The following is a 24,973-nucleotide window of genomic DNA, read 5'->3' as shown; positions in this document are numbered from 1 at the left end:
GTTTAAGCATTGTACTTTATGTTCATGTATTTACATATAAACCATGAAAATCTTTATTAAAAAAATCTGATTTGTACACTACATGACTTCCTTGTACGGAATATTAAATTATACACATTTTTTCTTGCATTTCGTTTAAACTTATTGCATTTAATTAAATCTACTTCGCCGACAGCGCATAAACCACAATAGAATAAATGCATTCTTTAAAATTCACACTATTTGTTTACCATAGCGACACTCTGGCGCTTGGTTCACTTAACAGTATTATATTTTGTTAATATTATAACTCAGAATGCACAAAATTTACATCATTTAAAGAATTATCTAATCGTTGCCACATGTTCTATTCAAATACTATAATAATAATATTCAAATACTATATAATAGAATGATGTATAAAAGAAATTAAGCAAACAAAACAAAAAAGAAACAGTTTTTCACAGATAATTGAGTATTTATCATTCAATTAATTCAGTTCTCACTTCGCGACAAGGCAAAAATACATAAAAACTCAAAATATCTGTATTAAAATTATTAATTATTAAAAATTAAGTAAATCTTAAACACTTATTTCCTCAAAAAAATTCCAGAAAGGATTAAGCATGATTTAATTCGCAATAATAAACGAAGGCATTATCTTTGTCGTCGCGAAGCTACGTTTATCTAGATTGGCAACAAATCCACTACTCTGCTGTTTCAAATGTAAACAAGCAATGGCCGCCATCAAAAAAATTATTAGGCTTAGCGGCACTTAAACAACTTTAAAATTGTTGATTATTCTAAAAATATTGCATACAGATTTATTAAAGGCATAAAAACCTGAACCAGAAGATAAGAACAACGTAATTTAATCATTTTTAAAGCAAAATATGTACAATTTACAAAAATATAAGAGTAAAGAAATTGAGATCACTGAGCCGGGTAACAGAGTGGATATATAATAAATATATTTATATACGTTTGGCGCAGCTGATTTCAATCAATATACGAGGTGCACATCTGCATGTTATAGTAGTCCTATATACAAAATTTCAATATTCTGAGGCTACTCGTTTTTGAGTTATGCGAGATACGGTGGATGGACAAAAATATGGAAACACCTTGTGAAATGTATGTTTGAAAAGAAAGATTGATTTTAATGAAATATGTAGGTGGAGCTGGCGTTTTTGACTACTGACGCCACCTATACAACTTCATAAATGTGCTAAACAGTTCAGTTGTTGTCGGAGTACTGTTATGTGAGGTTGTCATTGCATTATGTCAGAGTTAACAGACTTCGAACGTTTGCAAATTGTTGGAGCACGTATGGTAGGTGCTTCCCTAAGCAAGGTAGCCGAGGTGTTTAGTGTTTCAAGAGGTACTGTATCGAAGATTTATTCTGCATATTTGGAAAGCGGAAGAACATCATCTGCTAAATCACAGCGCGGACGAAGGTGTGTCCTGAGTGATCGTGACAGACGATCATTAAGGGCAATTGTGACAAAAAATAAGAAGACCACAGCTGCAAAAGTTGCTGCTGAAATGAATGTTGTGTTACCGAACCCTGTGAGTACCAAAACAGTTAGAAGGGAGCTTCATAAACAGGGAATTGCTGGCCGTGCTGCAATTGAGAAGCCACTCATTAGTGATGCTAATGCTCGTAACAGGAAAAGGTGGTGTTTAATTCATAAAGCCTGGACTGTAGTGCAGTGGAAGCGAGTAATATGGTCTGACGAGTCTTCTTTCACATTGTTTCCCACTTCTGGCCGAGTTTATGTCTGGAGAATGCCATCTCAAGCCTATAATACAGACTGCTTGTTGCCAAGAGTGAAACATGGCGGGGGTTCTGTTATGGTTTGGGCAGCCATATCGTGGTTCTCTGCTAGCCCCATGATAACTGTGTCAGGGCACATGACTGCCAAGACTTATGTGAACATTTTGGCCGATCAAGTTCATCCCATGGTAAAAACTTTGTTCCCCGATGGTGATGGTGTCTTCCAAGACAACAAAGCCCCTGTTCACACAGCTCACATTGTCCAGGACTGGTTTTCTGAGCACGAGGATGAGTTGTCTCATCTGCCCTGGCCACCACAGTCACCAGACCTGAATATTATCGAACCTTTGTGGTCTACATTGGAACGGAAAGTATGTTCTCGTTATCCACCGCCAACACAGTTATCTGAACTTGCCACCGTTTTGCAGGAAGAATGGTATAATATTCCCTTGGCAAACATACAGGAACTGTATTTATCCATTCCGAGAAGACTGCAAGCTGTTTTGGATGCCAACGGTTTTCCTACACCATATTAAGCAAAGAAACATGTTTTTTTAAAGGTGTTTCCATATTTTTGTCCAACCCCTGTACGTATGTACATACGTTCGTACAGGCGCCACGAAAAATTCTCTTCAGAATTCATTTAAAAGCATTTTTATAATTTTTTTGGAGGAAAAGAGTCTTATTCTGTCCTTACGTACAGATATCACACAAAAACATCGTTAAATTGCATTCGAAAGCAGTCAAAATGGATAATTTCGTTGAAATATGCTGCCCGGAACATTTCGTGATTACAATACTTCCTTTTTACTTCGTACAAGGAAGTGAAAAAAAGAAAGCCAGCAAGTGATTTTAAAATAGAATGACTTGATGAAATACTTGAAACAGAGACACCAAGCAGTGAAACTAAATTACAAATTCCATTACAGGAAATATTTTTATACAACAAAGTAAACAGTGTTTATTTGTATTTGCCGTTGTGATGGACATGGAAATAATGATTTTCTTAGGTGGGGAATGGGCAAATAATTGGAAATTCAATTTTTTAAAATGGTATTTAATTAGTAAATCGTATGGACAGTGTGACAAAATTAAGAATCAAAATCTCTTGTTACTGTGAGACTCCAAATCTATATCAAAATATAACATTCATTTGTGAAGACAAAAATATTAATTGAAAGTGCATTGCTAGCAACTAAAATGAGTATTTTGTTGCACTTTATCCAGAATATAAATTATCTTATGGTAAAGAATTATGCTTGAATGTTTTTAGAAATTATTAATTCCGTGGTAAAAATCAACATGATAAAAACACTAGATATCAAATTTTCACGCTTTAACTGTCAACAGAATTACTGGCATTTCTGTTTGCCAAATTTTTAATATTATGCTTAAATCTTAGATGTCAACAGAATAACCAATATAAAACTATTTTTGGTAAAATAATTTGATTAAAATCTTGTGGTGCTTTTTCAATTATTTCTGCAATAAAAGAATTTTGTAGACAAAATAATATTCATTTACAAAATTGATTATGTTTACTTCTGATGGGATAGCTGTTCTGCTAGATCAGATGAATGGAATAGCAGTAGAACTAAAAGAAAATATACCACATTTGGTTCAACAGCATACCTATCGTGAAGATTTAGTCATTTGCAATCCATTAACAGAAGTAAAATTAGTGAGAGATATTGAAACTGATGAGAATGATATTTACCATATTGTCTAGATCTGCAAGAATAAATTTCAAGATAGTCTTACTGTTTTAGAAAATGAAGCCATTACTTTTAAACCATTAAATGATGTTTGTTATATAGACATTTTTTGCTTTGAAAGCAATATGAAAATTATGAAGCATTAATTAAATATTTTAAAGAAGATGAGGCAAGTAATTTTATTTCAAAATAATGTTTACAGAAATTGGAAAATACTAAACTTCATATAAATTTACATATTATGAATGATATTTTTGAAGAATTTGCAGCTGTGTGTAAAAGTTTTCAGTGGCACAATCTAACACCACCTTTTCACTTTGACATTTCACTTTCTTTGTGGTAAAATAATAGGGAGACTGGAAAGTAATGTCGTTTCTGTGCATGTCAACAACAACATGCTAAGGGCAGAAGTGGAAGCAAATCCATGTCAAACACTCTTAACCAACCTTAGTCGACCATCCAAGAACATTTAAAGCAGAATGGAAAAATAAGCAAAGCAGGTGTTTGAGTCCTCCATAATCTGTCCGAAAAGAACACATGCAATGTATTGCTTCAACGGCATCATACAGAACGGTTTTTTGATCGTTTGATTAGTGGAGACAAAAAACTAAGTCCTATATGATAATCCAAAACTCAAAAGGCAGTTTTATAAGGGGTTACAAAGGGTTTACATTCCAAAAAGGCGCTTCTAGGTGTTTGATGGAGTATTCGCGGAATTGTTCATTTTGAATTGCTGAACCTGGGAAAAGTGTTAATGTAGACCTTTATTGTGAACAATTGGATCTAGTGAACCAATCTTTAATCAAAAAATATCTGGCAGTTGTCAATGGAAAAGGCGTCATTCTGCAACCCGACAATGCAAGACCGCACTGTGCAAGACGAACACTGGAAAAATATAATGAATTGGGGTGGGAGGTACTGCCTCACCTACCATATTCGTCCAATATCACAACCTGAGATTTCCATTTATTCCGATCCCTACAACATTTTCTTAGTGACAAAAAATTTGAAAATTTGGATGATGTCCAAAATGCCATCTCGAGATATTTTACTCAAAAACCAATTGATTTTTATCGGTCTGGGATTGAAATCGGCACACTAGATGGCAAAAGGTTGCTGATAATGAGGGTGATTATATTATTGTTTAAAAATAAAAACTTGTTACAAATTTATTCATTTGAATTTAATGTAAGAAAGCGACATTACTTTCCGGTCCCCCTATTAAATAAACTTAATAACCATAGCAGTGTTACTTAGAATAATGCTACAAAAATTCTCCATAAAAAAAAAAAAAAAAAAAAAAAAAAAAAAAAAAACACCATTGCAATTGTTATTTTTTGTATATTAACTTTGCTCTTATTTAGAAGAAAGATTTCCTGAAAATTGAGTACAAGAATGGGCCTCATTTGATTTGACAGCATTAAGTGCATGTGATTTCAATTACAGCACAAAACTAGTCGACAAATTATGTATAATATACTATAACATATTAATAGATAAAACATCTGTACTAAAACAAAGTAATTGCTTGAAATTTTCCATGTATGAAAAAATTAAGTGTAAACTGATAACAAATTTTTCAGATATGCTAATGTTTTCATTACAGAATGACTTTTGAATTTTCAAAATTAATGGATATTGGCGGAACATTTTTGGCATCTAGTGTTAACTGTGAATGAAATTTCAGCTAAAAGAATTTAATAAAAACAAAGAAATATTTAAAAGAAAATCACTTAGACATGTTAATTTGATTAAATCATATTTAACCCTTTTAGGACGGGCGTCCCATATAGGCATTCCCTAAGAACGTCTCTTACAGCTGGGCGTCCCATCCACACATCGCTAGAGATTGCATTCAGAGGACGGGTGATGCGTATACACATTTTAAGCTGGAACGTTTTTCTGAAGGCCACTAGATGGCATCCTATGTCCATTACTTTTGAAATGAACACAGTTTTAAATTCCTGACCTTGAGTTTGATATATTCTGCTTGACTTTGGTATTTTACTCATCAGCTCTTGCGAGGGTGGGGGTGGGGGGGAGGGAAAGTGTAAACAGAGGTGAAGTGAGCTCTTTAAATCACTGCATGCTAATGAAAACATTCACATGTCTGATTTATATCCAATTCCTTTTTTTATTCTATTTTTTCCCTTTACTATGTACAGGCTTTTAGAGTTAGTATGTGGAGTATTGTTACGTTATGCATTGCCCTTCAGATATATTTCTGGTTCTTCTCTTTTTATTTCGGAAAGCTTCACCTCCAGTTTATTATGGGGAAAAGGCGCTATTTATCAGAGGAAGAATACCCTCTTATGGTCAATGAACCATTTATTAACGCAGATGACAGTGATGATTCATTTTCTAAAGAGTCAGAAAGTGATACTTTTTCTAAGAGTTAGAAAGTGATACTTTTCCATGCTTCGAGATTTACCACAGTCTTCATTTTACATTTTGTTACTTCTTACTGTAAATAGTCTTTATTGTGTTGCTTTATTAATTTTAAACTTTATTGATGGATTTTATCAATTAAAATGGTACTTACGTATTATCTCAACCAGGTTGGCACGATTTGTAAGTTTGAGTAAAAAAGTATGAATAGAAAGAAAATGTACATTTATTAATTACAGATAATTTTTAATACAGTTGTTTTTTATATTATTTTGTTTTAAAATATAAAATAGCAATTAAACCCTTTCGGTTTCGAATTTGAATAAGTTGCAGAATTATTTTTTCGGCGGAAATCTTTTGGCTATTGCTTTTAGCACTGATTGAAAACCGTCTTCGCCATTAACAGCTTAAGTTTGGCGCCATATAAATTCGATAAGGTATGAGTCAAGATGATGACGGGCTGTTCCTCTCTGTTTTTTGTTGCGCCATTTGGCTGAGCCCCACATGCGCTCTACATGTTGTGTGTGAACGCCCGTGTTGGGATCCACAAAGTTATATTTGTGAACAGTTCCATGCAAAAATCCAGCATTTTTGAACTCACTTGTATTGTATCCTTTCCAGCAATCCGAATAAATGATGCTTCCTTCCTTGATATTTTCGCAAATTTTTTCCATGAGGGTAACGGCGCTTCTGTTAGGTACAGTAACCAAAAAAAGTCTCTTTCTTTTCTCAGCAAATTCCGGCGAAAACCCATTGCTGTGGTAGTACACGCCCAGTGTTATTGTTTCTTTTTACAAATAAACTTTCGTCTAAATACGTAGGGTTGCTGTAAGTAGGGTCGCCAAATTTGGCGATTTATGCGAATTTTGGCCTGGTTGCGTTAATACGTAAGTACCATTAAAACTTTGAAATAATTCGAATAGCGCTTCTGAAAATTATTTTACAAGATAAGCAATTTTTTAAGTATATTTTCATGTAAAATGAAGAAAAAAAATTTATTAAGTGCTAATTTTAACATATATAAGAGCTCAAGTAATAATCTGAAATGATACAAAAAATTACGATGCTAGAAACGAAACTATTTTTTTTTTTTTTTTATATATATATAAAATTAGGCTTAGCGATACTAAACCTCCGTCCTGTACGGTGACTGCCTTCGATTCCCTTCCGTCCCGCACGAGCGTCTTAAACAAAGGTGCACCGTCGCGGAACGGTTAAGTAGTAGAAACAGTATAAATTTGGACTTGCGTATATGCTGTATTTTTAAATTTTAAAGATAAAAAAGATTTACTGTACCATAGCATTTAATGCATTATTAAAATATTTTATCAAAGATCAACAATTTAATATAATGTAGCATTTCATATATTACTGTCATAGCATATAAACGTAACTTCTAATTTATGTATCTTTTAATAAATCTGAACATTATTGCTGTTACCAAGTGAGATGTGTTAAGATGTATTTTAGTAAATAGTTTTATTATTTTTGCATGGATACTGATGTATTGATTTTGTATAGTTAATAAATAATTTTGTATAGATTTTAATATGCTTTTTTTTAAATAATGAGTTGTATTAAAATAGAATTAATTTAAACATAAAAGAGTAAAAAATAAAAGCTGCAGAAGCAATTCTTATTGTAAAAAAAGTTGTACAGATCAAAGTAAATTTCTACATCAGTACTAAGAAATTAAAGAGAACATTGCTTGTAGGCATCTTTCTGAAATATTTTTTATACATGATATTTATTATTTTTTTTTTCATGTTAATATATAGAAATATTTAATTTACTCTTGTCACATGAAGATAAAAACTCACTTTATATTTATTAACAGAGAGATGTGTGAGTTAATTGGGGTTACAAAAATACTGTCAGCTATTAAGTTATAATCAACTATTTAAGTTATAGAACCTTTTAAATAATGTTTAACTAATTAATCTGTAGTATTTAAAAAGTATGGGCTGGAAAAGCATCAGAGTGCTCTTCTTTTTTTTTCTTTCACTTTGGTTGTTAGTGTTCTCGTAATGATGCAACTAGTTTCTTAAATAACGCTAAGTTATACATATTACTATGCAAAATTGTAAAAAAAAAAAAAAAAAAAAAAGACACAATTGATAAAACACTTTTTATTTATGTTTAAATGTATGTTTTCCTTCCCCTATAGGAAACATATCCTTCATTTCATTATACTTCTCTATTATATCTCGCTGACTACGGAGCCGATTTTACAGGAGGACGTTTTATATTTGTTGATGAAGTTAAAAATATGACTATAGAACCTCGAGTGGGTGAGTCATGTTTTTATTTTATAAAACTTCACATATATAAAATTAAAAAAAATTAAATAATTAGAAAATCACTATTCATAATTAAATTCCTTTAAAATAATATGGCATTTGATATCCTCTTTTAAACACAAATTTTTGCAGAATAAGTAAATTTATGGCAGTGTTAAGGTACAAGAATTAAATTGTTGAAGAAATACTAACTATCATATGAAATGAATCTGAGTTGAAATTTTTATGTTTATTTTTAAGTGCAACTTCAGTTAATAGCAACACAATTTACTGCTTCTTTTGTACTCATTAAAAACTGTTTGTAGTCATATATTAATTAGACAATAGAATGAAATTTTCCTTTACTTAGGTATAAAATCCACCACATATGGCCAGTCTTAGTGATGATACATGATAATTTCTTTTCAATACATGTTATAACTGAATATGTAAGGTCTGTAAGAATATAATATAAAACAATACATCAAATACTTCACCTTCTTCAAACATTTTGAAAAGAAAAAATATCTGTTGATGCTTGTCTTCTAAATGGCATTTATGTTTAATAATTTATTATGTTCTATTTTAGTAACACAGAAAATAATAGTCCAAACTTTGTGTGGATTGCTTTTCTTCCATCTTAATTATTACTTCTTGCTAACATATACATTGGTGAAGGAGGTGATGTTTTTTGGTTCAAGATTTCAGTAATGAGTTTTCTGTGAAAAAGTACAAGTTGGGGTCCCCACAACACATTTTTACAATTTTTAGAATGGCCTCTTTATCTGTATATAAGTGTGTGATGATTTTTTGTCCATAATAACTTATATGAAACTTTGTAAAATTTCCATTTAACTAAGCAACTAAATAAAAGTGGTACTCTACAGGAAGACCACTACAGGACAACCAGAAATGATCCTTTACCTGAAGCCCATAATAGTTTTTAATGAAAAATTGAGTTAAAATATAATCCAAAGCCTTTTATATAAATGGAAACAACATACAATATATGGACAAGAAACAATAAATGGGAACAACATACAATATACATATAAAGTCCATAAAATATAATACAGACTTTAATGATTCTGGATTTTCCAGCTTAGTTCAAATCTAGTAAGATGACATGTAGAAATTATAAAATTTAAAATATGAAATAGAAGTTTATGAAATAACAAAGCATTTATGACTTATAAGGAATCAAAAAAAAAAAAAAAAAAAAAAGCTCAGTATGTATTTGTTAACTGTATTAAACAATTATGTTAGGGTACATTGTTTAAGTAGCTTCATTTTTTGTGCTAATACTTTGTCTGATTCTATAGTTGATAATTTCTTGTTCAGTTACAATGTTCCATCATTCAAGTGTGTCAAGAATTCCCATTAAATTGTCAATCAAAATTTTTCCTTCTCGACAACCTCTTTGTCACTTCCTTCACTATCAGTAGCAATAATTTCTAGATTTAGAAGCATACTATAGGTTTTGTCATTTATTAGTTGATTGACGATTGGCACATTGTCATTGCAATGAAAAACTTCTTATTATATCATTTTTATTTATTGCCAGTTCTTCACAAATTCCATTTATTGGAAAATTCCACCTTTTGTTTCTGATATCCCTACCCTGATATATGGTAACTGGCCATAAATTATGCTAGGCATTTTTTTAAAATAGCAGACACATCCTCCCATGGCTTTGCAATGCTCCACACAGCGTATTTTATGTTAAAATATTTCCAGAATTCTTGAATGGTCTTGCCACTGTTCAGAAAGTTTAGCAAAGATTTTAAAAAGGCATTTGCATTTCAATGTGCATATAATGCAGTGATCATCCATAGATGAATGTACAAACTGAAGGAAACAATAAGCCTCTGACAGTCTCGTAGAACACGGCATTTTCTAGGAACCTATCTGCCATGTTATACGAGGGTTACCTATACTTCTGATTACAGAAATGAAGAAAATATTCATGTTTTGGCATTACCAAATTTAAAGAAAAGGATTTTTTGACAAATAACAAAATCTAAATTTTAATGTGATTTCCCAGTTTCTGTACATACATCTGAGAAAGTTTTATACTCATTATGGAAAAATAAAATTATAAGAAGTTTGACTCCCATACAACAAAAATTGACCATATTATTTAATTTCAAAATTTACAATTTTTTATGCTATTTTCAAATTGCCTTGAAATATCGGTTAATTAAATTAGATTAATTCAAGGAAATAAGTTTAAATGAAGTGCAGGAAAATGTATCTATAATAGGCTATACAAGGAAGTCATGATGTCCATATCAGATTTTTTCATATCATGAAAACTTACACCTATATGTTTCTGCAACATTTGAACATGCTAAAATTGTTAAAATATCACTTTGGAATCTTTGACAGTAGTTGGAACCTTTTCTGCAGAAGTTGCCAAGATATTTTGGCATGCATATTGCCAAAAAAGACCAGTTTCATCAGCACTGTGCATTTGTTCTGGAAATAAATTTTCACTATTTTTTGCTTAAAAGCTTTTTCACCTGAAATTTTTAAATTGCCTTGCACCATAGTGTTTTTAAGTTTGGTTAATCAATTTGTTAATTATATTCACTCAGTTTTGAATTCCATTTCCTCATGAAATATTTTGGCTTTAGCCATTAGCATTGGACCCATTAATGGCATGCCCTGACTGCAATACTCTCTCACTTATTCAATCACTACTTTGTCATTATCATTGCTTTAAGTATAACAAATTATGTTTCTGTTATGCATTGTGAGTGAAGTCAGAATACACAAAAATTTCCTTTTTCTGTTTTTTATGTTATATACTCTTGACTTGACTCTAATGCCATAACTCCTTGCATAATTTTGAGACAGATATTAGTATTTTATTTATTTTTTGCTTCATAAGACATCAAAACTTCTATTTGCTCTATACATCCAGCTGCAGCTTCAGAATTAGGAACTTTTTTCAATTCAAACTTAAATTTTCATAAGATTACTGTAATAAAAAACAATAAACTGCAAAAATGATAAGCTGGATCAAAATGTAAACTTAATATTAGCTGTATTAACTAAAATAAATTCCTTGGAATCTTTTTTTTTTTTTTTTTTTTTTTTTTAAGCATGGTTTAATGCAGTCAAAAGTCTTTAATCCAGAATCGTCGGTACTTCGATTCCGGATTATCGTTTTTTCCGGAGTATAGATCATCAGTTTAAATCTGGTAAGATGGCATGCAGAAATTATAAAATTAAAAATATGAAACCGTAATTTATGAAATAAAGAGCAATTATGATCTAAAGGGTATCAAAATTTACAAAAAAAAAAAGCTTAATATTTATTTGTTTACTTTATTAAACATTTCTTTCAAATGCACACATGCATAAAGCATACATTACGCATAGTCGAAATTAGAAAATTGCAACCAGAAAACTATTTGATATGTATTCATGATATTCATAATGGCGAGGAATTTGATTTAAATCATATCAAAGACGAAGTACATTGAGTTGAAATTCTACATTTAGTAAGGAATTATAAGCCGAATAAAATAAAAACATCTGCCCTGAAGATAAGGGTAGTGCTGACAGATCAACTTGCAGTTCATTGCGCGGCGCGACGTCCCCCCCCCACCCGTAGAGCAACGTGAAATTGATAACCAGATTTCGGAATGGTTAAAGAAACAAAGGATATGCCTTTATCCATTTTCTTCAGAAATTCCACTTTTTGTTTGATGGACATCGAAACATGCTTTCGCTTTGTAGATCCTTTGGCAGCTCCAGAATCGTAAATTCTATTTGACATAATTGAAAGTTCAAGCTTACTTTTATAAAATTTCTCTAACAGTCTGCAAAAAGTAATAAGCCGGTTCCAATTCAAAGATTAAGGGACAATGCAATCTGCGACATTAACTGAAATAGATAATTAGATAGTTTTAGCTTTGCTTATACCGGCCGTTATACATTAGACGTGCATGCATAAACGCATATGTGCATGTGTAAAGGTATTTTGCACATGCATGAACGCATATGCGCATGCGTTGCGTCTACGCATGCGCAGAAAGTTTGTAGCTTTGAGGTCCGGATTATAGACGTCCGGATTAAAGACTTTTGACTGTACTTAGCTAGCATTTTCTATACATTATTGGCAACTAAAGAAATGTTGTTCTGCTAAATTTTGTTGTGCTTCTATCATGTGCTGTGATAGTTAAGTCTGAGTGTTATTAGTGTATTTATTAGACTTGCACATATTTCCCACACATGCTTAAAGCATATTTGAGTCTCAAATAAATACATTCCCAAATATATACTTAAGGCTTATCTAATGCTGGCATTAGACATTTTGCTGCAGTCTCTGCATGTCCTAAAGATTTGCTGCCAAGTGCCTTCCTAAATTCTAAAATGTTTACCTAACCTAAATTCTGCTACACTGATTCTAGGCTTATCTGAATAACAAATGTTATTTGTTATTCAGATAAGATAAGATTATTGTGATGAATTCACTAAATGCCAGGCAGAAAGGGCACTAGAGCCAAATCATTGATCATACAGATTTATGTTAATAAATGTTTATTTCTTCAGCATGAAAGTGGTTTATTTAGTGTTTAATTAAAATTAAGAATCAGGACTCTCTACTTGAGTTATGAAAAAATATGAAATGTGCATGCAATAAAGAATACAGGAAAAGAAAATTCGTTAAATTCTAAGGGAAATTGTAATAAAAACATTCTAAGGCAAGAAAGTGCTGCTGGTCCAGATTTTGAGGTCATTCCACACATTGGTCATCAAGATTTTGGTCTTTGTATCGTATTAGATTTTAACTAAAGTTGATCCTTTACTTCTGGTTATAGTCAATAATTCAAATGCATTAGGGTGGATCACGGGGATCCAACAGCTATAGTGTCACTAAGGAGATGAGCAACCAAATGAAACCTAACACTCAATCTCTGTAATCAGAGCGGGCTGAATGTCACTAAGATGACGAGCCACTAATTGAAACCTTACTGAAGCGCATGGGTCCACCATTGCAGACCAAGAATGCTCGATCTTCCTTCCCCAGAAGCATCAGAGACCCACCTCCGAGTGAACGGAGACCTGACTCCGGAAATGGACATGTTACCCGAATGCATCTTATCACAAATTTAACATAAGCCACCAAGCAAAGCTTACGTCTGCTCAGACACAGAGCTCAACATTAAATTCAGACCACTCGCATCATCACTGCAGAGCATTGGCTCAGACTTGGGCATTCATCAGTTCTCAAGAAAAGCCCATGTCATCACCAGAGCCGATGAGACACTTAACCAACACCCGTTAACACCAGCCGGCGAGACACTTAAACAACACTAGTTAGCCGACATACACACTTAGCTGATAGGACATTTAGCCAACAAGGTCACTTAGCTGACAGGACATTTAGCCAATACAGACACTTAGCCAAAAGTATATTTAGCTGACAAGGACACTTAGCCAACAGAACATTTTGCCAATATGGACAGTTAGCTGACAATGAGTCTCACTCTTCCCAATGCTTTAATATTTCTAATACTTTCACATTTCATTACTACTTTGCTCAACACATCATGCTACATTCATTCCCGTATAAAGTTGTTTCGCTCCTCCCACTAATGAAATTTCCTTTCCCTGTCAGGAAATAGAATGATTCACCCTATTCCTCGCCACACTGGGACTTAATTTCCATTCACTAGTTAGTATATTCAAAATTTTAACAGATGTTTTCACTCACATAAGAACTCCGCAACAAACGTCCCTCAAGCATTCCTAGTCCCTCCCATGTTCCATAAATTACTTCTCACAAGTTTCACCGCCTGAAATAATTCAAAGTATCCCCGCAGCCAATAACAGATTTTCGGACACCCACCCCCTTCTGAGTAAGACACAGAAGAAAACACTTTACTGACATCCCACTAGAAAGAACATAAGTTAATGCATTTTCTGGCCTTTTATATTTTCATGTACATTTCACATTTTACTTTCTTATTATATATATTTAAATTTTTATTTGATTTGATTTTGCAAAGATAGCATTGTTATGTTTCTTAATTTTCGCATGTTTATTTCAATTACTTTGAGTTCTATTTCATAATTCCAATTAAGATTACTACTGTTTATTTTTATACAAATAGTCTTGAATTAACATGCATAAAAGTGAAGGTGTTGGGGGACATTTACTCAAGTATTTTGTAAATTTTATTACATAACTTGCTTTTCACTCAAAATTTATAAAGAATCTCATATTAGCAAAAATGCTTCATTCAGAATGAGTTCTATGGTACCCTACTTTGGTTATAAATCCCATCACTTCACGGAACTACAATTTTGGAATAACTCAATTTGCCAGTTTGGCATCATCATTTTTACTTGAGTAAAAGACAAAACACCTTCGCATTTATTAATTATTGTTCATTGAACAGGAGTTGGTTTGTTCCCCTTGAAAAAGTCAACTAATTTCCGATCAATAGCGATAATTATTTGTTTTTATTTTTTCATTTCTTTTTCAAAGTTTGAAATTTTGTTATTCATGATTTAAATTCAAGTCTCCGTAATACGTTTTTTTTTTTCATCATTTACATTCAAGTGACTTTAAAACACAATTTTCAGAATTAAACTTCCTACATATGGGTTCCCTCTTTTTTTGATACTTCTAATAAATTTATATTGGGAGATAATATAATCAGTATTTCTTTAGTATATATATATATATTGTATGTATATATACATATACTAGAGTCAATGTATTAAGTTCTGCCTACTAACACACTTTGTTCTATGTTATTTGTAACTAGTGTAATAGGACGAAGCTTCGTTCCACTGTTTTTAAGCTAAGAATAAGCAATTTGTCTCATGTTTGTGGGATTAAAAATCTTAGAATAAAATATGTGGTTCTGTAATCATTTTTATCGACCATGCCTCTCGTTTATAACGTTACTTAAAATGGTTTAAGTTTAGAGAAATAAATTGTTGTATAATGTCATATAATGATAATTTAGGAAAAAAATATTGTTAAAAGTCTTTTTATTATTCAGTGTTGAAGCAAAACCTAAATTTTCACTCTTTGTATTTCGAAAAAGGTACTGACATTCAAGTCCCCCGTCCAACTCTAGCTAGACTTTCCTTTAAACTCACCCGCTAAACAAGTTGTGTCGGGGTTGTGCACACGTGTTTTGAGTATTATTTACCGAAATTCAATGGTGCTAAAAACACATCTATAATTGTTAATCAAATGAAGAAGTTTTACAGATAAATTTTGCAGATCTGATATTAAAATGTTGACTAAGTGACCATCGTACTTAGCTAAAAAAAAATTGTTTTCCCTTTCAAAAATTAATTCTTATTCCCTGACGAGAAATTTCAACACTTTTTCAATTTGACCAATATACACCAAACAACACGATATACACTCACTTCCAAAAGTTAAGCACGAAGAGGAATATGCTAATTTCCGGAAGCCAATCGGAATTGAAGAGGATGCAATTTACTGCGGAGGTAGATGGAAGTATGCAAATATGTTAGGTAACAGCCAATCACGCTTTCATGTCAAGAAATATGCAAGAAAGGCAGTCTTATAAGAAGCCAGCTTTATGAAGGGTTACAGAAGTTGATTGTAAGTGCTGATAGAAGGTGTTTAAAACTTTCATACAATTTGTTTTCAAGACATACATGTTTCTATGACTTCCAGAAGACAAATTGAAGATTCTGAGCGCTGGCGTGCTGTGGGGTGCATTAAAGCAGGACAGTCAATCCACAGATGTTGCTGTTTTCTTCAGCATTTATCATTCTGTAATTTCACGTTTATGGAAACAATTCCAAACCACACAGGCAGTTGTCCAAAGGCCCGTAGCTGGTCGCCCAAGGATTACAAGATTGATATATTGTTATTGTAGCCAAGCGGAATCGCAGAATGACCTCCACACATGTGACATCTATGGTTACAGCATCCATTGGTTAGGTGATATCTGCAGCTACTGTACGCTGAAGATTACATATGAGTGGACTGTACGCCCGGGTACCTCGAGTTTGTATTCCTCTATCTGTCCAATGAAGAGGGGCACAATTACAGTGGTGCCGGGAACATGTCAATTGGAATGTGTCTGACTGGGGTAATGTCATGTTTATTGATGAGTCAAGATTTACTGTAGAGCCAGATGACAAGTGTATAAGGATATGGTGTGAACAACGAACACACAATCAGTCCCAAAACATCACCAAACATTACGCATTCCAAGGCGAAAGCATTATGGTGTGGGACGGATTTCATTAGGATACCGCACCGACCTGTACATCTTGAAACGGGGTTCTTTGACTGCTGTCTGGTATCGAGATGGAAGTCCTAGAACCCATTGTGAGATTGTACGCTGCAGCAGTTAGCCCTACTTTTGTTTTAATGATAGATAACGCATGTCCCCATAGAGTTGACATCGTCGATGACTACCTGGAGAGTAAAGGGATTGCGCGTATGGCGTGGCCAGTATATTCGCCCGACCTTGATCCCATTGAAAATCTTTGGGATGTTCTCGGCCATGCTGTATCATCATGTTTCCCAACTCCAGCCACTCTTATTAAGCTGGAAACTGCTCTACAAAAAGAATGGCAATTGCTTAATTCTGCAGTGGTTGACCACCTAATTGAAAGCATGGTCACAAGGTGTAAACTTTGTATACAGATGAGAGGGTTTAACATAGCCTATTAATGTCCTTTTTTCATTTTATGCTGTTTATTTTCCCTTTATACATAATTCTGTTTAAGTCTCCAGTATGTCATTATCTAATAACTTACAAAAATTTAATATTGTTTTCATTTCTGTATATAATTATTGATTTTGTTTTATGCATAAATATATGTGCTACTTTCCTGCCGAATTTTGTGTCAATCAAAGCAGTATTTGTTGATTTTTTTGCATTTTACATCTTCGTGCTTAACTTTTGGAAGTGAGTATATATCAAATTATGCTAAATTACACAAGAATTAAAAGCCATATGGGATCTTTAAGAACTGGAACATGAATTTTACTGATAGGTGAAAAAAATGACTTAAATAATTAACTTATGGAGAAGTCGAAAAATTTTGTAATTGATAGCAAGTTTAAATAATTATTGGGTACATATCAGCTAAGCGTCACTGTCAGCTTAATGTCCTGACAGCTAACTCTGTGTCTCCTAAATGTACTGTCGGCTAACTGTCCATGTCAGCTAAATGACCTGTCGGCTAAGTCTCGTGCACCCTAAAGCAACATATTACTTCCATAAATATTAAATGTTTTCTTCGAATTATGCTAACTGCAATGAGAATAAGCTCATTATGAAAATGAGCTCTTGTTAAGAAACAGTTAAATATAGGCCTCCATTTTCAATTTTGTGTTCATTCCACTTTTCAAATAAAAGGATGCTGTTACAAAATGTTATGGCTATGTATTATTTTTAAAGAAATAATAGAGCAAATATAAAAAGAAGTATATTGCAGCACTTAACACTCTATTGAGAATTCTAAAGATATGCTGCTTTTAAAAATATTGTGATTGTTAAGTAATTTATTTGTGAATCTGAGAAGCTATACTATGATTGATGCTATATTTTTAGATGGAAATACGAGAATGGGTATTTACATCAACACATACAGGTATCATTGCCCATGGTATGGGATAACAGAATAATAAAAAATGAATAGTGTTTGTAATCAATATTGAGCCATACAGTTTATAAATAAATTATATTCTATATAAAATTGATTATCGGGAAGTGTAACCTACTTAAAGTTCATTGCTATTCCACTTGTTCCACGTCTTAACATGGAATTAGCAGGAGGTCATATATGCATTTCAATACTATGTTAGCAAAATAGGTCAGAAACTGCTTGCTTTTTCAAATATGTATTCTGTATCTTAGTATGTATAACTTATAACAATGCAATAATGAAAAATGTCTAGGAAAAATGTCGAACTGACATTTTTCTTGTGTCCAGTGCAAAAAGGTAATTTTCCATCAAGATAATGCAAGACCACATGTGTCTGCATTCACCTGCTTGACTCTGTATGTACTTGAATAGCATCTTTTGCCACACCTACCATATAGCCTCGACATTGCTCCTTTGGACATCTGTCATTTTTCATACCCTGTAGCTATGTCTTGCTAGTGCTATCTTCCATTCTGCACAGGATGTCTGAAATGAAGTTGATCATTTTTGGACTTGTGGCCACCAAGTTCTGGGTGGAAGGCTTTGAAAAACTACTAAACGTTGGCAGAAAATCGTTTATTTGGTAGTGATTACTATCTGCTTTGAAGGTACTGCTTTCATGTCTCCCCCTCCCAACTTTATTAAGAATGGCGGGAAAACTTTTGTTACACCAGATATATTGCCAAATTAAAGGAACATATCTACAATTCCATTTGGATATGTAATCAAAACAAACCTTTGATACTTTTATCAGTTTTTCTTGCACAAAGGCAAAATAGAAAAGATTTCTACGTAACAAATATATTTTGTACATAAAAAATATAAAAATATGTTCATTAAAGTATAAAATTAAAAATTGATTTAGAATAAATTTGTGAAGATTTGCATTGCTAATGGTGTGCAAATCAGTCATTAAATCATGATTTGTAATCTAGCTCATAAAGCTAAACAAATGATTGGCTTCAAAATAGATTAAAATGTATGTTTTTGAATACGTCAAAGTGTATGTCTGCAGTTAATAAAGATTTATCAAAGTACTTTTATTTCATAGTGCATCATATCATATTCTCAAGACTGCAAAATGTTTTCCCAACATCTGGCAGCTTGACTTTTAAGGTTGTGTTTATGTTGTATATGGTCTATCAATTTGTGAAAAAAATGGCAGATCTTGATTTATAATTACCATTATAATATAGAAATAAATCTAACTTTAATTCTAATTTATTTAATTCATACTAATTTTATACCACAAGTTTATCAGCTGATTGAAATAAAGTTTAGTTCTTATTCATCGATTTCACTGTTATTTTTATGATGAATCATATTTTGGCATATTATGTAAATTATGAAGCTTCTAGCGAAAGATTTCTTGTCCCATCTGTTTTAAATTTATAGCGTATTAATAGTTTAAGTTTTTTTTTGTTTTGTTTTACTCAGAAGTTTATTAAATTAATTCATTTAATTTTTCTTTGATTATAGGACGTGTTTCTGCATTCACATCTGGTGCTGAAAATCCTCATTTTGTGGAACCAGTTAGCAGTGGAACTCGATATGCTCTGACTGTTTCATTTTCCTGTGATCCAGATTTCGGTATTGCTGATCCTAACATTGAAAAATTAAAATAAAAAATACAATTATTAATAACATTGCATGAAGCTCATTAAAAAACAGTAATTTGTGAATACTGAGAATACACATACAAGTTTTAATTTGTAACGAATGTTAGCATTTAACTTAAATCTGTAATTGGCACCACACGTAATTTCAACAGAAAAGGTTAACATATTCTGTTATTCAATTACTAATATAAAAAAATTGTTTAGGCATCACTGCAGGAGTCATTCATTATTCAAGTTGTCATATAAATAATGATTTGCCAAATTGACGTCAAGGATACAAAATATTAGTCGGTGTAAAATCAACAATTTCTATGTATAATGTTTCAGTTGGAGATGTATGTCAAGCAGATATGCAGCTACAGGGTCAAATTATTCATCACACAAATTTAAGCTAAAGTGATTATTTCTTCAATAATAAGGTATTTTATTTAGTGTCAAAGTGAGATTTTGAATTGAGGCTTTTTGCATGTTTTATTATGCAATCCAAAATCCCCTCCCAAAAAAATCCTAAAACAAATTGGTTGGTCGTGGCTTTGAGGTCCGGATTTTAGATCATTCCGGATCTCGGACTTTGTACTGTATATTACAAATATAAGATTACACATTAGTCAAGCTTATCTAAATAGAGAAGAAAACAAGGTTGTATATGTTTTTGCATCTAATGGTTCTGTGAGACTAAAGGTGCATCCAAGAGATAATAAGAGGTTTTGTAAACAATAACAACATTTATTTACAAGAAAATATACGAAAATTTCAATCAATTAGAGATATATTATTAGGCATCTCTGCCTTCCATGTCCTACACCTTTAGTATCCTGCCTGCCACTGACTATTTGGACGAACACAGTGCTCTCTAGTCAGAATGACGCTGGAAATACGCAATACTCCCCACCTGAACTCACTTACCATTGAATTTTAACTAAATTTACATTCAGGAACCATTTAAAATTACAAGAATAAAAATATAAGTAGCATATTATATCAAATACAAAGCTTCAAAATTATTCAGTCACTAGACATACAAAAACAAATTACACTTTTAACTTCCAAAGAAAACTGTTCAAATATCAAGCCTTAAAATATAAGCACAATTATCATTAATACACAGATAGAACATTAACAGGTTGTAACTCAATTAAACTAACACAATTAAGGATTAATTTCCAAATTATACACAAGTTGTACTGAGCGTTTTATTTGTCCTTTAGGAGTCTGAATAAGAAGAGAACGAACGTTTCCATCTCTTCCTGGATATAGCTCTAAAAATTTTCCCATCATCCACATATTTCTGGGATAACGCTCAATATCATTCACTTTAAATGAAACTATTTTACCTGGTTGTGGAGAAATATAAGCTGACCTTAGATTAAGTAAATATTCCTTTCTCCACCTGTTCCAGAAGTGATTCAAAAGTGTTTGCTGATATTTATATTTCTTTACCAAAGAATTCCTATTAACATTAAAATTTTCATTTTTATGTTTTATTACAGGTAAAGACACCAACCTTTTACCAATAAGAAAATGAGATGGGGTGAGTGGAGAGGGTTCTGAGAGTTCGTTGTACAGATATGTGATAGGCCTGGAATTAACCAGAGCTTCAATTTCCAAAAAAACAGTTTCCAATTCCTTCAAAGAGAGAGAGAATCGTCCAACAATTTTCTTTAAGCAGGTTTTAACCGTTCGTATCTGTCTCTCCCAGAAACCTCCCCACCATGGACTTTTTTCAACTATAAATTTCCAAACTATACCTTTAGAAGCAAACAAATTTTTAACTTGATCATTATCTATCTGATTCCACCATTTTTTATTCACAGTTTGCTTTTTTAAAAGCTTTGGCGTTATCAGAAGATATAGTGGAACATAATCCTCGACGTGAAACAAATCGTTGGAATCCTAACAAAAAAGAATCAGCACTTATGTTAAGAACTACTTCTAAGTGGATAGCTCTTGTTACTGCACAGATTAATATAAGTAAATAACACTTTGAATTAAAATCACGAACAAAAAATGGTCCGGCAAAATCCACACCGCATATATCAAATGGTGGATGCTCTTGAATTCTATCAGGCGGTAAAGGGGCAACCACCTGAATTCCAGATTTCACTCTGAATCGTCTACAAATCAGACAGTTATTTAACACTTTTTTCACAAAATGTCGACCTTTAACAATCCAGAATTGTTCTCGTAAATGTGTTAAAGTTGCATCAACACCTAAATGGCACATTTTAGTATGAGAATCACAGATAAGTAGTTCAACAAATTTATCATTAGATGGAAGAAGCCAAGGATGTTTGGCTTGCATATCGTTACATGAAAACTGTAAACGTCCCTTTAAACAAAGGTAAGTTATTATCATCAAGTTCAGGATTCAAATTAAATATGCGTGAACTCTTATCAGTAGTTCCTTTAGAAAGAAGTTGGGTAACTTCTGTACTATAATGCTTGAATTGAGTAGCTTTGAACCAAAAACGCAAAGCTTGCTCGAGTTCTGGAGCACATATAGGTCCATTTAATTTTGTAGAATTAGGTTTAGAATTGTGCACAAACCTTTTAATCCATGCAGTAATCTACTTAATTTACTGAAGTCATTAACATCCAGTAACGACGACATAGGTAAGTTTCCATTAGCTGAACTGGTTACCATGGAATTAACCAGAGCATTCCGTCGCTCTTTCACTATAACGCGTTCATCACAGATGTTACTAAAATTATGTAGCGATTCTTGAAGAGGCCACGAGTAAAGCGGTTTAGACAACTAAACAGGGCCTGACCACCACAGAGAACTTGTAAGAATCCTCCTAGCCGATTCTCTAGTAGTAAGGTCTGCGGGATTGTCGGAGCCACTGCAATGGTTCCAACACTCTGGTAGAGTCAGCGACTGCACTTGAGCTACTCTGTTGGCGACAAATGGTTTCCATTGTTTAGAAGATCCTTTCAACCAATGAAGGACGATTTGAGTGTCGCTCCAAAAGAAAATTTGTTTTGCGAAATTAGGAAATAGACCTTGTAAATAATTTCCTAAACGTGCAGCGAGGAGTGCTGCCATTAACTCCAATCTTGCAAGAGTCAAAATTTTTAAAGGAGCAACCTTACTTTTTGACATTATAAAGCTGACTTTGATTTGGCCATTGCAATTCACGTACCTTAGGAACGCAACAGCCCCATATGCCTTGGGACTGGCGTCACAAAACACATGAAGAGAAACTTCACTTATTTCTACACTTTCAAAAAACCTTCTTTCAAAAGATACTGATTTAAGTTCACAAAGTTCAGAACACCAGGTTCTGCATTTATTTTGTAGGTCACTTGGCAAATCTTCATCCCACTGTAGACCACGTTCCCACATCTCTTGCAGAAGAATTTTCACAGTGATTACAAAGGGACTAATCAGTCCACATGGATAAAATATCTTTGAAATAACTCAAAACGTGATGCTTGGTGATTCTAGCATCAATGGAATCCCTAACATCTCTTAAATCTAATTTAATTTTATCCTCAATCGAATCCCACTTCAATCCCAAGAAACCTGTTCCTTGCCCGAAGTCAGTATTTTCCTCATATCCGTTTTCATTCCAAAATTTATACAATTCCGGACAATTAGTTTTTAATTTCCTCAAATGAAATCCCGCTGCTTTTAATATCTCTATTGCCATAGACGTCAAATGATAAGCATCTTGAACGGTATTGGCTCCATAGCAAATATCATCAACATAAAGAAAAGAATTTAACATGTCATAACATTTTGGATGATGTTCCTTAAATTTCTTAATGTGAAATTTCAAAACGCAAGCCAAGGAAACTGGCGAAGTAGTTAAACCGAATGGGAGACGATTTAAATGGAGAGTTTCGGTTGAATCACCTACCTCTTCGAGAAACCACAAAAATTTAAGGTATTTTCTATCTTCCTCCGCAATCTTTATCATAAGAAAAGCTTTCTCTAAATCTCCGCAAAATGCAACTTGATATTCTCTAAATTTAAGAATTATGTCCAATAAATTTGCATAAAGATTTACTCCCAATTCTAGGAACTCATTAACAGATTTATTATTTTCCTTAGCCTTACTTCTACAGTCATAAACAATTCTAACTCGAGTTGTTTCCTTGTCATCCCTAATTACCGCTCTGTGGGGCATATAATATCCTGAATTTTTATCTTCATTAACACATTTTCCCACAATCTGACATTCTAACTGATCCGATATAATTTGTTTATACTGGTCATAAATTTCTTTATTTTTATTTAGTTTGTACTTTAACAAATCAAAACGTTTTTTCGCAGCCTCATAATTAGAATTCAACCCAACTGCAGGTTCCAAGTGTTCCTTCCACATCAATCTACAAATGTACCTTTCCCCATTAAATTCCAGAGAATTTTCAAACATTTCAATCAATTGATTGTCCCATTCAGAAAAGTTTTGTTTGTCTGACTGAAATTCTTCTATTTCCCAAAATTTTTTCAAATCGCACAAAATGGAAGAAGAGTCCATGACTAAACATACATTTTCATAATCATTAGTCAATTTATTACTTCCTTTCACTCCCGCCAGTAACCAACCGAAACAAGAATTTATTGCAGTAATGTTTTCATTTAACTTTACTCTCTCGTCATAAACAACATCCCAAAATGAATCGCATCCGATAAGCATTTCCGTCTGACAGTCGCCAGAAAATGAATCAGCCAAAGGTAAACCTCTATCCTTCAATGCATTGCGAATAGATACATCAGGAATTTTCAAAGACAAATTAGATATATATTCCATTATGACAGCTTTTAACTCATACGATTTCGAACTTTGATCCCTATTGCGCAGCGTCAGTGAAACAATACCGTATTCCTTCTCATGTGCCATTTTGTCTCCGAAAGCAAAAATAGCTATTCTTTCATAGCGTATTGGCTTTTAATTTTAATGCTTTAACTAATCGAGATGAAATAAAACTTCGATGACTACCATTGTCTAAAATAACATTAGTTAAAACTGAATTTTTATCCGAACAGGCTAAAACTGTACATGTTTGTAAAAAGGGCTTATTTTTGGTACATATATTACTATGAGACACAGAAATATTCTCGGCGTTTTTATTAGATTTAGATTGTGAGTCATTCAAAACAGTTTCGATTTCTAATTGCTTTTCACAACCTCTCATTGTAACATTACCGGGTTTATTTTTTCTACACACAGACTCACGATAAAAAATTTTTGCCCTACATACGCGAGACATGTAATATTTTTTAAAACAACACCAGCATCTAGGCTTCAGTCCTTAGCTTATTTATTTTTTGTTCTACATCCAATTTTTTACAACTTACGGAATCGTGATGACTGTCACAGAATAAACAAATGCTGAAGCGGTTGATATATTTTTAGGCTTTGTATAGTTTTTCCGATAAGTTTGACCACTTTGATAATTTTGGGAAAAGGATCGTTTTGTTTCGTAACTTTTTAGGGGGCTCGTCACAGTTTCGGCAATTTCCCTAGATTCGAGTGCATTTCTCAAAAACGTAATAATTTCCGAAACCTCACAATTCACTTCCCTGTTTCGTTT

General features: G+C 32.8%; 1 protein-coding gene across 2 annotated transcripts in view; it reads left to right on the top strand.

The window, feature by feature from the left end:
* LOC118193643 (2-oxoglutarate and iron-dependent oxygenase domain-containing protein 3-like) overlaps positions 1-19,572 on the top strand; it is a 75,129-nt gene extending 55,557 nt beyond the window's left edge. The window contains exons 7-8 of one of the 2 annotated variants that reach the window (XM_035364757.2): positions 8,027-8,150; positions 19,290-19,572. In XM_035364757.2, coding sequence (XP_035220648.1) covers positions 8,027-8,150; positions 19,290-19,435 — 270 coding nt within the window. In that variant the 3' untranslated portion in view covers positions 19,436-19,572. The remainder of the gene's footprint in view (positions 1-8,026; positions 8,151-19,289) is intronic. The other variant, XM_035364755.2, reaches the window with a different exon arrangement.
* The last annotated feature ends 5,401 nt before the right edge of the window (positions 19,573-24,973 follow it).

This window comes from Stegodyphus dumicola, chromosome 5 (assembly GCF_044657685.1).
Source record: "Stegodyphus dumicola isolate Sdum_Otavi_A_Nest chromosome 5, ASM4465768v1".
NCBI classification, from domain to species: domain Eukaryota; kingdom Metazoa; phylum Arthropoda; class Arachnida; order Araneae; family Eresidae; genus Stegodyphus; species Stegodyphus dumicola.
Note: the sequence above shows the minus strand (reverse complement) of the source record. Positions and strands in the feature narration are given on the sequence as shown.